Genomic DNA, 15,407 nt, shown 5'->3' with positions numbered 1-15,407 from the left:
GTCAATCTTACAAGATACCTCCTCAGGATGAACCTTTAAAATCCCGGCCAGAACTTGAGCAGATATTTTTCTTAAATCATCTCTATTATTTTCCTGTAACCCTCTCATTCTAACCGCAAATTCCGTGAGCCTGTATTTCATCATTGTAATTTCTTTTTCAATCCCTTGCTTTATATCTTCTGCATTGTAAGTCTCGTGAGCAGCTTCCTTTTTAGACTTTACTTCTAAACTATTGTCTTGAATATTTGTCAAATCATTTTCAATTATTTGTATTTTATTGTCCAAATTATTAATCTTATCATCAACTTCCTCCATTTTGGACTGTAATAACTTGATATTTGTATCCATCTTTATAACAATTTCTGAAAAAGTATTAGTCACTGTTACAATCTTTCGTTGCAAATTATCATACTTTAGTTGTATCATTTCTTTAATTTCTTGCCTAAATTTTTCAAGTTTCTGGTTCACAGTCTCATGATATCTTGCCATTTCCTCCTGGACAAATTCTTTTAAATTAAATCCATTCTGCTGAGTCTGTAAGCTCAGAACTTGTTCACATAATTGTAAATGGGGGAAACCCCCCCCCCACTGCTTGTTTGTCAGGCTTTATTAGTTTTAACACCATCCTGCCACACAAACTCTTTTTACAGAAAGAAAACTTTTCCCCAAGCAAGATCAAGTACAAATCTCCAAGAGAAAAGAAACTTAAAATAGATATTTTTCTTCCAGATTCTAGCCAGCACTGTTTATTCTGCTACTTTGTAGCTTGTTATGGAAGGACTTTCACTTTCGGCTTTCTTCTTCTTCTCAAGCCTCAGCAGTTGCCATTTTAAACTTTTTTTTCCCTTCACTCTGAAATGCTTGTAAAATCATTAAAAATACTTGTGATTTAGGGTCCCAAGTCCAAATCTCGTCCTTTTTAATTAGTCCATCTGTTAATTTCGTTGATTGGTCCTGTTCCAGCGCCTAGCTCTGCAAAAAGGCAGAGTTCTCCCGAAGCCCGGAGCAACGGCGAGCGGAAATAGGGAGCCACAACCTGCTCGTCCCCAAGAGTAAAAAAAAAAAACTCTGGGGACTTCGCAGAGGGCTCTACCTGCCCTAGCCTGCTCTGTCTCACATTTCCTTCAGGAAATGGAGTTTTTCGAGCCACCTTTCAGATGTAAAGGCGGCTCTTTACAGGCAACGGGGCTGGCGGTCTCAGAGGACCGTCTGGTGGTGATGGAAGCCAGACCGGAAGCCTCGACATTACACTTTCTATTCAAATAGGCACTCATCTTGGTCCAGGTTAGATATGATATGGACAACAATGGACTTAACTCCGAAAATTGAACAGGTGGAAATAGACACTAACTTATGGGCTGACCATAATCCAGTGATAGTAACTTGGAAAGGTCAAAAAAGGAAAGCTAGATGGACTTTGAATAATACAATTTTAAAAGAAAAAGAATTTGTACAGAAAATGCAAAGAGAGCTGGAGTTCTTCTTTAAGGAGAATAAAAAGGAAGATACATCGATACAAAACCATTGGGATACAATGAAAGCCTACACTAGAGGTATAATAATAGACTACATAAAGAAAAGGAATGTGAAAAAAAGACAAACTTTTACAATATTAAAGAATGAATATAAGAGATTTGAAAAGAAACTCCAGAAAGATCCACATAAGAAAGATGTAAAAATGAAAATGGATATGCTAAACATAAAATGGATTTACTGGAGAAGGAAGAGCTAGCCCAAAAAATAAGAAGTGCTAAACAGAACTATTTTGAAAATGCAAATAAACCGGGAAGGTGGCTAGCATATATATTGAAAAAAGAACGGGAATAAAAAAAAATAACACAACTGATTGATGACCAAGGACAAAGTAAATTTGGAAATAAAGAGATGGGAAAAATAATACAAGAATACTATTGGCAACTTTATAAAAGAGAACAGGTTGAAGAGGGGAAAGTTAAAAAATACCTACAGAACGCAAAACTACCTGTGATCCCTAAGAACACTGAAGAAATGCTAAATGGGCATATAACAATGATGGAACTAACAGAAGCAATTAAGAAACAAAAAAAAAATGGAAAGACACCAGGACCAGATGGTTTGTCTGTTGAATATTATAAGACATCACAAGAATCCTTATGCCTCCCACTTTTGGACATTATGAATGAAGTAATGACAAATAAAACAATACCCCAATCATGGACTGAGGCTTATATCACACTGATTCATAAAGAAGACACAGAGAGGTATTTTAGAAGGCACCAGATATGTGAAGCTTTGTTTTTGACATGGGAGAAGATCAAAAAATACCATTATTTGAAGATTCCAGTCTGGGTATCTACAATTGAAGCTTTTTCTTATCCAGTGGTATTTGAAGGGGAGCAAATTGTTAGATATAATGAATTATTGGATGAAAAGGGTGAACTTAAATTGAAACAAAACTTAGAAGATCAGGAAATTAAGATAGATTGGTTTTCATACATGCAAATACTTTCCAGATATCGAGAAGACTTTAAACAAGAAGGTATTTATAGTGTTTCGACTGGTTTAGACAAGATATTAATGGGTTCAGATGACCATATAATTAAAAAGTTATATGGATATTTACTTGAAGCAAAACTGGAAGAAGAACAAGTTAAAGAATCAATGATAGCATGGGGGAAAAATTTTGGTTATAGTATTGATTTAGAGAAATGGCAAAAATTGTGGTCACATAATTATAAAATGACAATGTCAACAGCATATAAAGAGAATTTGTATAAGATGTTTTACAGGTGGCATTTACCTGCAACGAGAATAGCCAGGATGTTTAAGAATATATCGCAGAAATGCTGGAAGTGTCATCAAACTCCAGGATCGTATTACCATATGTGGTGGACATGCGTGGAAGCAAGGAGATTTTGGACTAAAATACATACGTGGTTAGAAAAAATGACAAAGAGACATATTGACTTTAAACCAGAAATATTTTTATTAGGAATTTTACCAGAGACATTTAATAAAGAATTACAATACTTAATTGTGAACATTTTAACAGCGGCCAGAATTGTATTTGCCAAAAACTGGAAAGGAGAGAAGATAATTACTGATGAAGAAATTATTATGAAAATGTTGGACTGTGCTGAAATGAGTAGATTGACATTTGAAATAAGAGAACAGGAAGATAAACAATATTATTTGATATGGGAGATATTTTATCAATGGTTTGACAAAAAAGTATGGAGATGAGATAACATATATGAAATGTTTAAATATTTATCTTTAGTTTAAGTAAAGAATAATTGTTATATGAGGAGATCTGGAGAATTGTAAGCACGAAATGATTTCAACTGATTGAGATGCTGTCTATAATTGTTTGTAAGGATGATATTTTTATGTTGTTGTTGTTGTGTTTTTGTTTTTGTTTTAATTTTTTTTATTTATTTATTTTTATTTCTAATCTAAAATAAAACTTTTTTTTTAAAAAAAAAGAAGGGTAGATTGGACAATAGGCTCAGATGATATCCTCCCTAATTTTTGGACTGTAAAGGAGATGGGGTGTAGGGAAAAGTACTTTCAGACTTGCAAGACTCTGTTAATGTAGTTTTACAATAAAATAGAGTTAGCTCATCTGGCCGTGTTTTCTGTCTCATCTACCTAGTAAGACTGACAGCTGAATATTTCATAAATTAAAAATGATTCCATATAACTAAATGAAATACTATGTTTGGTATCTTAATATATACTGTTACAAAACCAGAGATCATATTCAGACATATAGAAGCAATTTTATTCTGACAGCCTTACTTTCTCAGGCCTCTAACTATGGGTTTTTTGAAATAAAGAAACATAAAGCACCTCAGAGAATTATGCTGGATGGTTACTTGAGGATGCAATGGAGCCCCAAAAGTGAGCACTCCCTCCCTCCCTCCCTCCCTCTCTCTCTCTCTCTCTCTCTCTCTCTCTCTCTCTTTCTTTGCAGTTATCATTACCATGCAATAGATATAGTAACATGCATCATGGTGTGTCTGACTATCTTCATAGTGAGATTTACTAACTGTAGTCTATCTAATTCCTAGTCTGCTTCATTTCATGGAACAATAATTTAACTCAGTAAATAAGTATATTGCAAAATATGCAGACTGTACATTCTCCATTTGGGAATATCACTAGTAATGAGTGAACTCAAATCCCATAGACATTTCTTTTCTAAAAAGCGTTTTGTAAATAGCATTTGGCACCAGCAGTTAATGACTCAACTAGTAGGACAGCATAATAGACTCCTCTACTTCTTTTAAATAGTTCTGCTTAGGAAAAAAATTAAACTAAGTTATCAGCTTTCAAATATTTAAATACATCTCAGAGTCAATTCTTCTGCTTTCAATAGAACCTAAAACAAGTTTTTCTGTTGATCTATTCATTGCAGCAGACCTGGGTAGCATTAAATCTCAAAGGATTATCTGTTATTTGTTTCCTGTATTTCTAGGACATTTTTGCTGTTTTTTAAAAATTCAAATGAAAACAAACTAATAAAATAAAGTATATTGCTTTATTTATAAAGTATAAAGTATATCTATCTATCTATCTATCTATCTATCTATCTATCTATCTATCTATCTATCTACCTACCTACCTACCTACCTACCTACCTACCTACCTACCTACCATGTTTCCCTGAAAATAAGACCCCTTCTTATATATATTTTTTGAACCCTGAACTAAGCCATGCACTCAAAAGCCCAATTGGGCTTATTATCAGGGGATGTCTTATTTTGGGGGGAAATAACCACCATGAATACACAAAGTCTACACACTTTTGTTAAAATGCCAGGTTTCTGAGATGTAAAAAAAATCAGACCAAGATAATCAATGCAGAATTTTTTCTTCCTTTAACATGAGATATATAATTCAATTGAAAAACAACTTGATTTTTAGGAGGGGTAATAATACAAAATATACAATAACATGTTCTATTACTGTGCACACTCCCTTATAAGTAGGGATGTGACTTTGTTCAGAATTAATCAACTACATTCAAACTGATCTTAAATAATAGTCAGGTTCCACCTGCCATCAAGTGACTCTCACCAAGTCTATATAAAGTTCTGACATTTACTTACAGAAAAAGCCATGGTATGCAAAGCATAAAAGGGACCTCATTGTTGGAAGTATTAGTCAGGAGAAGAGTACAACAAATTTCCAAGGTATTGGCTATACCATGCAACACAGTCAAGTTAGTAATCAACAAGTGGAGAAATTATGGCACAATAGTGACATTACCAAGAGGTCTTTCCAAAATTGATGAAAAAGCAAGAAAACTCATCTGACAGGCTGCCAGCTGCAGGAATTTCTGGCAAGTAATAGTTGTGTACTACAAGTGACAACAATCTGCCATATTCTTTGTATATTTGGGTTGTGGAGTAGAGTGACAAGATGGAAGCCTTTTCTTACAAAAAAAAAAACAAAAAACAAAATCCAAGCCTATCCAAACCACACTATGCATTATCAAAAGTACACCATACCTGTAGTGAAGCATTGTGGTGGCAACATTATGCTTTGGGACTGCTTTTCTTCAGCTGGAATTGGAGCTTTAGTCAAAGTGGAGGGAATTATGAACATTCCAAATATCATTCCATTTTGGCAGAAAACCTGCAGGCTTCTGCTAAAATGCTGAAGAGGAAATTCACCTTTCAGCATGACAATGACCCAAAGCATACCTCCAAATCAATAAAAGGATGTCTTCACAAAAAGATCAAAGTTTTAGAATGGCCGCCCAGAGTCCAGATCTGTTGAGTGACCTCAAGAGGACTGTGCACAGGAGACCTGACAGATTTGTAGCGCTTTTGCAAAGAAAAGTGGGTAAAGATTCCCAAAGCAAGATGTGCTATGCTGATAGGCTCCTATTCTAAAAGACTGAACGATATCCTAAAAACAAAAGGTAGTTTTGTAAATATTAGATTAAGGTAACATAGGACAAATATAGGACAAACAGGGAGAAGAGTAACAGAGTGCATCCATGAACACCAACTAGCAGTCAGAAGACATGATGAAAACTATTTAATTTCACAACACATGGACAGACATAACCATAGTTTCAACTGGGAAAGTCCAAAAACACTAAAGAATTTCCGGAAACCTGGCACATTGATAAATCAGTCATCAACAGCAGTGGTGAAATCCAATTTTTTTTTTACTACCAGTTCTGTGGGCGTGGCTTGGTGGGCATGGCAGGGGAAGGATACTGCAAAATCTCCATTCCCATCCCACTCCAGGGGAAGGATACTGCAAAATCCCCATTCCCTCCCCACTTCTGGGGGAAGGATATTGCAAAAACTCCGAACTACTCAAAATTTCCGCTACCAGTTCTCCAGAATAGGTCAGAACCTGCTGGATTTCACCCCTGATCAACAGGCACATAGACATAAACAACATCTATATAATATTGAAAAGAGATAATCAAACAAAAATGGAACAAAAAGACCATCTTACCAGCAATCAACACCAACAGAAATTAACAGCAAAGATTAACATCATGATTAATATTAGACCAACAATCAAGAAGCAAACAATACCCCAATCAAGGAACTGCCAAACAAGCTTAACAGTAAACACCCAACCAAAGAACCATCAAGACCATTCCCATCATCACTGATAAGTCATGCCATTAGAATATAAAATGAGAGCAAACCCCATTCCCTACTAGCACTGATGAAGTTACCTAGCTCAATTAATCTGCAAGAAAACAACTAAGCTCAGAAAGCACCAAGGATCATTCTTTCAACCCTGAGCTACAAATAATCTCCTGTATCAACAATCTCTATTGTTGAACAATCATAACATTTGTCTCTCATTTCTGGCAGCATTCAGATGTCTTCAGATATACAGCAGTTCCTGTATTTCTCAGCCAACCTGCTATTTGGTATACTGACATGATCAAGAATTAAGATCTATAGCTCAGTACTTCTAAATCAACTGCTTTGAGAAGTTAAATATTTTGTTTCCATCTATTGAACAAACAAAAAGAAACACAGAAGTCATACCAGTGGTGGGTTGCCCCCGGTTTGCACCGGTTCTATAGAACCAGTAGTAAAACTAGTGGGAGGCTCCACCTACTGACCCTGACATCATCAAAACGCTTCTGCGCTTGTGCAGAAGAGCGTGCGCATGCGAGAAAAGAAAGCACGCGCATGCGGCCCTGCTGCGAACTGGTAGTAAAGGTAAGTAGAACCCACCCCTGAGTCATACATTATAATCTGCCATCTTAATTTCTTTTCTGTGCTTGTGACTTACTCCTGTGTAAAGTATGAAAAGAACAGAATATAGCAGTTAATTATATGATACAGAGCACACAAAAAACATAAATAAACCAAATAAAACATTAATATGTTAAGTACATCATTTTTCTTGTGATTGAGAGAAACTTTACCCCTCAGCTATAACACAACTTTGTTTCTGTCCAGCAGTAATATATTCTTCACTAAATTTCTATTACTGAAAGCAAGATTGACTTTTCTTCCTGATTGGATAATGAAATGGAAATATAGGGTACTGGATTGACCAATTCAGCTAGTTTACATTGCTATCAAGCCACACAGCTTGTGCTGTCAAGCCATGTTTATTTTGTTCTTGTTCTGCTAAGGTCCAGCCCTTCAGTTTTTATAATATTTTTTCCATTGGGATTTTACTTAATATTCTAAAAACAGAATTTTCAACAATGTAATATCTATACTAAAACTCGAGAGCATTGCAGTCTAAATTAACTTTTGAATTGTATACTATTTCTTATGTTTATAATTATATTGATTACAGCTATTCCAGTACATATAATTGGAAAGAAAAGGGGCTACGGATAATAAAGGTATGTGATGATTTTTAAAAAGAACACATTAGAAATACTTCCCCTTGTGGTAAGATTGAAGTATTTCACAAAAAGTTAGAATATTGCATTTATGAATGTTTTTTAAAAATGAATCATATTTTATTTATTTATTTATTTATTTATTTATTTATTTATTTATTAATCCAATTTATATACCGCCCTTCTCCCCAGGGGGACTCAGGGCGGTGGACAGCCAAACTTAAAACACATATAGTAAAAAAGTTAAGAAAAAACTAAAATAAATTAAATCATCGGCATTTCCAATTTAAAATCCCAGATCTGCAAAATCGAAAAGTTCCCAATTTAAAACCCAGAATCAATAAAATCGAAAATTTAAAAACTCCATTAAAACCATTTAAGCTAGGCCAGCTTGTTGGAATAAATAAGTCTTCAGGGACTTTCGGAAAGCGCGGAGGTCCGGGATCAGTCGTATTCCAGGAGGTAGCTCAATTTCAATTTCAATTTCCTGCAGTAATAAACCATTTTACATAACTTGCTGTTTCCAAATTTCAGGCCTCCAAGGCAACAAATCAAATGTAAAATTCTATCCAGCTGAACAATTAGAACAGGACCATATTTTTAAAAACCTTCCCTTGGATATATATTTCATTGGATACTTGCTATAGGCATATCAGATTTACACTTTTTTGATACTTCTGATAAAGATTGTAAAATTTGTCCAGATGTGTATGTTTAGCACTAGGCTTTAGATCTGAAGGAAAAAACACTGATGGTAGGCATGCATATAGTACATGTCTACTCCTCTTTAAAACAGCAACATCTTTGCAACAACACATTCCCCAGGAAAAAAAATCATTAAATTTAAATAGCAGCAGATGTGCTGTATATGCCCCCTCACATGCTTTGAAATATCCTTCTGCCTTGAAAGCCAAAGACTGCACAACTATATTTAGAAGTCCTTCAGGTTACTAAACACTGCTTAAAACTTTGAATTAGACTCTGAAAAAATGCCCTATAAATAGCCTACACTACAATCCAAACAATAAATCTTGCTGTTGCTTTCTTGTGTTTCTGAGCACTCCTCAAGGACAGCCCAAAATAAATAATATTGCAACAATGGATATTGATAGCCACATAGATGACTTTGGTTAATCTTGGTCATCATCCAAGAAGAAGCACAATTAAGGCAAGATTTAGTACAATAATTTCTGGGCATAGCTATATCAACTGACACATGAATGGACTTGTACTAAAGAATGGACTTGATATTTCAGACAGTGTATTATCCCATCCAGAATAGATTGTACTTGTAATCCAAGATTTGTTTATTTATATATAAAATAAGACTGTCTTATTTTAATATATTTCAATTTCTTAGTCCACTTTCGTTCTGTCACTGTGTCCAGACCATGAGGGACCATCCCATTATCATTTTGTTAACTATTGGCTATAAGATACAGAGGTGCAGCTGTCATCAGTGTATTAATGAAATCAATACCAACTATTCCAGAAACATAGTTGAAATAAAATGTATAAAACTAACTATGAGATATAAAACTAAGGAATTGCACAGGCTATATCTATCCTCAAATTCCAATCAGAAAAGCTTAAAATAACCAGCTTCATCTAAGAAATCCTAAACCTGCAGTCATTTGTTCTGTTATTTTAAAGAGAAAAATTGAAAACTGGCCAATACTAATTTATTCATTTTATTAAAGTTAATGTTCAATAACTGTTCCTAAATAAAATGAAATGCATAGATTTTCATTATATAAATGGCATGAATCATAATAAAGATTCCTTAAACTGAATGTGACTTCTAGTGAATTTCTTTGCAATCTTTCAGAAATGGTTTTTCTCTGCCACTTTATGGAGGGTTTCTTGATTTCCCAATCTAGCCCACAGTCCTAGGAAGTTTTGAAATCCTCTATCTACATACTTCTCAGATCTCACACCCTGCTTTTAAAAAAAAAAAATATTAGACAAATTGGCAAAAGACTGACAGCTGGAACTAAGCCCATACTCATATCTAGCTCTTATCAACCAAGATAGACACAGTTTATCAAAGAGTGTATACATGTGGTTTTGTTTCTTGACCATATTCTTTGGCTGAATTATAAGAAACGTATCTACCCAAATTTGACAGTTGGCTGCCACAATCACTATCCTCCAATATTGGTGGTCTTGGCTGCTAGAGTTAAGATTGAAGAGGGATAACTAACAAGCTAAACATTATTTTTTGTCTATGGATATTAGATCTGTGGTAAATCCAAAGAAATAAAAAAGATTAAATATGTTTTTGCAGTGCTCCTGGTAAAAGCTCTCAGACTGTGAATCTCTTAACATTCAGCCTGGTTTGATATAAAGAATCTTAAGTAGGATCAGCCAATAACAAGATGTTGTTTATTCATTTGTCATTCTGTAAATTAAAATGCCCCCTCACCGTAGCAGGGAACAGCTGCACTGCTGGTAAAGATCAGGCATATCATCAGTACCTAATAATAGCAAAAAGCTTGACCAAATCCACTTGCTGATTGCAGTTTGTCAGCTTAGTGGTTATGGCAAAAATCCTGAATTATGAAAAAGCATTCCCTTTTAACTGAGGATTTACCATGAGTTGATAAGCTATTAATATTGACAAAGAAACATTATAAGTAGGAAATACAAGGCAAAGATGGTTTCCTTAAAAACAGAACAAATTATCAGATCTCAGCATTGCTGTGTTAAGGGTTTTGAAAGATGTATTGCAAACACCTGCTAAAAGGCAAATTAATGAATATTCCCTAGTCTTCATAACTACTGTCTTAAAAATCAAAGGCACTGCCCTAAGCATCAATGGTTAAGAAGCAGTTATAATACAGCTATGGTTCTCATTTTCAGTTTACACAGATCCAGACTGGAGGTGGCCAACTACATATATGGGATTAAACCAGCCTACAGGTTCATATTTCGTTATGGACAGTTTCAATATTGTGTATCAAATTTGTTTGGAATATTTATTCAAAATCAAATGCATGATATTGGGTATAATCTAGTAAAAAGCAGACTGATATAAAAGAAATAATAAATATAATATGGGATGTGATGGCAAGCAAGTATAAATGTATTTACATCCAGCACTGAGATATGCTTCAGAGATTTACAAGGTAAACTAGACCACTGCCTCCTGTGTAGATATCTGTAACTCTCTAAACTACCCTGATGCTCTCATTACCATTAGTTTTGGTTGCCATGATATAAAAAATGTTAAGACTCTAGAAAGAGTGTAGAGAAGAGCAACAAAAATGATTAGGGAACTAGAGGCTAAAACATATGAAGAATGGTTGCAGGAATTAGGTGTGTCTGGTTTAATGAAAAGAAGGACTAGGGATGACATGATAGCAGTGTTCCAATATCTAAAGGGTTGCCACAAAGAAGAGGGGGTCAACCTATTCTCCAAAACACCTGAAGGTAGAAGAAGCAATTAATGGAAACTAATCAAGGAGAAAAACAACCTAGAACTAAGGAGAAATTTCCTGATTAGTTAATTGTCTTTAGAAGTTGTGGGTACTCCAACATGAGAGGTTTTTAAGAAGAGATTGGACAACTCTCTAAACTGCCCTGAAAATTTGTCTGAAATGGTATAGTGTTTCCTGCTTGAGTAGAGGGTTGGACAAGAAGACTGCCAAGGTAACTTTTGTTATTCTGTTAACTAAACTTCAACTGCCAGTCAGGTTGTTGCATTTTCTGTATAAAATTGGGGGCAAGGAGAACTTGGTCTTCAATTCAGGAATCAAATTATACTTGTGTAAGATACATGGATACCCCTTATGAAATTTACAAAGTATAATGTAAATGAAATATTAATATTGTGCTTATTGATAGATTTAATTGCATAGACAAATCTATGCTATTCTATTTCACTATATCTAGTATCTTTAAAATTAAGAGGAAGAATTGAAATAATATGTGATATATGATCCATGCACACACTATATGATAAAAACTTGTGTAAATATAATTATATATTTTTTTAAAATTACGGATTAATAAGGCTTCACCAAATCCACTTTCACATTTCAAAGTATCTGCACAACCTTAAGGACTAAAGTCCAATGTATTTTAAAAATAAAAGAAGTTTAAACAAATCTTTTAAACAATTTACGTTTTTTATGGTTCTCATATATATGTCGTAAGAATTCTGCACAATACAGAATAACCTTTATTTTTCTTTCTGCATTTTTTCCATCAGAATTTTTTTTGGGATGCATCATCTTAGACCAGAGGTCCTCAGCCCCTAGCCTGTGGACCGGCACTGGATCGCAGCATGCCAGAAACTGGGCCACACAAGCAAGTGAAGCCCCATCTGCAGGATGCAGGCAGCACACAAAACCATGCCCCCTCCACTCCACAGAAAAACCTCTCTCCATAGAACCAGTCCCTGGTGCCCAAAAGATTGGGGGCCTCTGTCTAAAACTGGAGATTCCATTCATGGGACATGGAACTTATTTCACATCCTATATTTTCTATTCTCTCATTTCTCTATTCAGTGTCATCCAGGACACTGTTGTCACGTTTTCTTGGTTCCTCAATAAAATTTGTAGGATTGAGCTTACCTTTCTGAGTCATCACTATGATCTCACATTTTTAAACAATAAAACTTCCCACTGCCTTGGGAATCTGCAGCAGACTGCATTTACTTCTTCTGACCTTCTCAGCAATGGTTCAGATCAGAGGTGGGTTTCAGCAGGTTCTGACCAGTTCTGGAGAACTGGTAGCGGAAATTTTGAGTAGTTCAGAGAACTGGTAATAAAAATTCTGACTAGCCCCACTCCCATCTATTCTCTGCCTCCCAAGTCCCAGCTGATCGGGAGGAAATGGAGATTTTGCAGTAACCTTCCCCTGGATTGGGGAGGGAATGGAGATTTTACAGTATCCTTCCCCTGGAGTGGGGTGGGAATGGAGATTTTACAGTATCCTTTCCCCTGCCACGCCCACCAAGCCATGCCATGCCCACCAAGCCACATCCACAGAACTGGTAGTAAAATTTTTTGAAACCCACCACTGGTTCAGATTGATTTGAATGAATTGGGAGTAGTAGCCCTACTGAGATCAATTACCAGTTTCCTAATTCTACTTTAGGCTGAAACATTTAATTTCAAGGTTCTGAAAGAAGACACAAATAGATTCCATCATGGCAAATTATGTAGTCCAGACAACTGAGAGAAGTGACTTTTTAGTGATATCGGGCCAGAATGTGGTTGTGTGCACTGTGAACTCCAAATCATATTGTACCATAATAATAATATGAAATAAATACTGCAGAAATAATATTTTCTGATGTTAGCATTTCAGGTCAATTCTACATAGCAATCTGTATAGGATATATAGCAGTACACTATTATTCCATTTATATCTTACAGCAATTTTGTAAGAAATATTTAATTAAGAGAGAAAAGGATTTGTGCAGCAGCGTCTACAAAGTGACTTGCATAGTACAATCCAGATATCCTGGACTATAGCCCCCATATTGTCATGTCAGTAGGTAGAAATTATGGCTGTTAGAGCTCAACACATTTAGATACCATATTACCCATATTTACAATCTCCTTTATACTCATCTGCTTAATTCAGAAAGTCAGGATGCAGATCGCAGAAGATCACTGTGCATACCTTGGGTTTATACATCTGATTAACTAAAATAGCTAATTAATGCAAATGGACTTGCTTTGACCATTGGCTCCTTTCCCTGAATGGTGTCATTAGATTTTTTAGTAGGATCTGGACAGAAACATTCTTTGTTCTGAATTTGAATTTCACATTTAACTGTAAACAAATTGCAAGCACATGGTTTACAGGTCACACAGTTGGGGCAAAGAGCCAGAAGCTGTGAATGGATACATTAACATTAACCAAATTTCTTCAAATGTTCCCATAGCTTCTCTGTTCTTAACTTCATAGAGCTATTAATGAGATGTTTTATCTGTTTAAACTTACTTATATGAATTTTCATACTATTTTGATAATCAGCACTGTAATATTTTATACTCAACTGTTTCTTTGCATATATGTATGTATATCTGCATCACATTTTATTTAGTGTACCCACAATTTAGGTGTGGAAACTATAAATCAGAGTTTTTATAATAAACAAGCATCTCACCTGCTCAGTGTTGTCTTTAAGCAGCCTTTGATATGTTTATTTGTAACTTCTTCCTGAAGATTATTATCCTCCAATGATGATGCAGTTCCTTTTTTATGGCAAATCAAAATATAATTTTTATTGTTATTGTTTGACCAAAATATTCCCACAGATGTCTCATATCGTATGCAAAATTCAACTTTAGCACCTTCTTTCTGATAAGGAGGAACCAATGAAATCTTGAATAAGAATTGGTCAGTCTCACCATCACAAGAATTTGGCACATATTCTGCTAAGATATCATAATAGGTTAGCCAGTTGTCCAAAGACATTCGAACATAGACCAACTTCTGAAAGGATATATTCAGAACACGAATTATGCCCTTCATACATATTATGCCCGGAAGAAACTCTACAAACTCTAGACATATTTTATGTGCACGCACAGTTTGCAAAAGTTCCCCTTGTGTGGTGGGAATTAGAAACAGTGGAGTTAAATAGAATTCCTCCACAGGTAGATCTTCATCTTCTAAATCATCACTGAGCTGTGTAACTGGATTATCCCAGCTATCAAACTCCTTAACAGATACAAGATCAAAACCAAATGCATCAGCAAATGAAACTTTTCTTGCAATAGTTGAGGGGATTTCTGCTTCCATTTCTTCAGAAGAATCTGAATTCCGTCTTCGGAGACCAGGAGAGAAACGATGCTGATGTGTAGCTTTAACATCTTCTTCTTCTGAAAAACAATTACTTAAAGTAGGAACTTCCAATAAGTTCTCCCTACCAATACGACCAGGTTCTTCAAAAGACTCCATTGGGTTCTTTGATATAAACTGAAGGAGAGCAGTCTGTGTAGTGGCAGCTGATATTTGAAACGGTGTGATTTGAAACAAGGATTACTATTACAGTTGACATTGCAAAAGGAATCCTGGCCTATTAATAGGATCAATGGCTTGTTAAATATGTTAGGCCATTATGTTGGTCTATGACTGCTATAAAGACTTTATATTATACTGTACATAAGTCATTCTCCAAAGGCCTGTAAAGGAAGTGTTGCAAAGAAATGATAGTGAAGATATTCTCCTGTGGTTAATTTGAAGGTCTGAACCTTTGTTATTATGATATAGTAACTATTCCATAATACAACAAATAATAGATGGAAAATCAAAAGCACAAAAGTAAAAGCATAGATTGCCACATTGGGGATATTTATTGAAGTTTGCTAATATGGATGAGATTTGTATTTGTGTCAAATTACAAAGGAAATAAAATATGCAATTTGACCTTCCATGCATTGAATATCTGAATATCTGATTTTAAAGCAGGGAGTCAATATTTACCATTGGTGAACAATGCTAATGAACACTGAACATGCATAATGTAGAATAATAATAAAGCAATTGCCATATAACACCCCAGACTTAACTGTAGATAAGAAAGACAAAAAAGTCTTGGTAGTGGAACTTGCAG

At 35.0% G+C, this 15,407-nt stretch overlaps 1 protein-coding gene across 3 annotated transcripts in view; it reads right to left on the bottom strand.

Moving 5' to 3' along the window:
• PPP1R3A (protein phosphatase 1 regulatory subunit 3A) overlaps positions 1 to 14,785 on the bottom strand; it is an 83,025-nt gene extending 68,240 nt beyond the window's left edge. For 2 of the 3 annotated variants that reach the window (XM_070947240.1, XM_070947242.1), the window contains exon 1: positions 13,956 to 14,785. In XM_070947240.1, the coding sequence (XP_070803341.1) occupies positions 13,956 to 14,752 (797 nt within the window). In that variant the 5' untranslated portion in view covers positions 14,753 to 14,785. The remainder of the gene's footprint in view (positions 1 to 13,955) is intronic. The other variant, XM_070947241.1, reaches the window with a different exon arrangement.
• Between the last annotated feature and the right edge of the window lie 622 nt (positions 14,786 to 15,407).

The sequence above is a fragment of the Pituophis catenifer genome, unplaced genomic scaffold, assembly GCF_029215685.1.
Source record: "Pituophis catenifer annectens isolate HBS135680 unplaced genomic scaffold, rPitCat1.0.hap2 SCAF_7, whole genome shotgun sequence".
Classification (NCBI taxonomy): Eukaryota; Metazoa; Chordata; class Lepidosauria; order Squamata; family Colubridae; genus Pituophis; species Pituophis catenifer.
The sequence above is the reverse complement of the archived record's forward strand: the minus strand, read 5'-3'. Positions and strand labels throughout refer to the sequence as shown.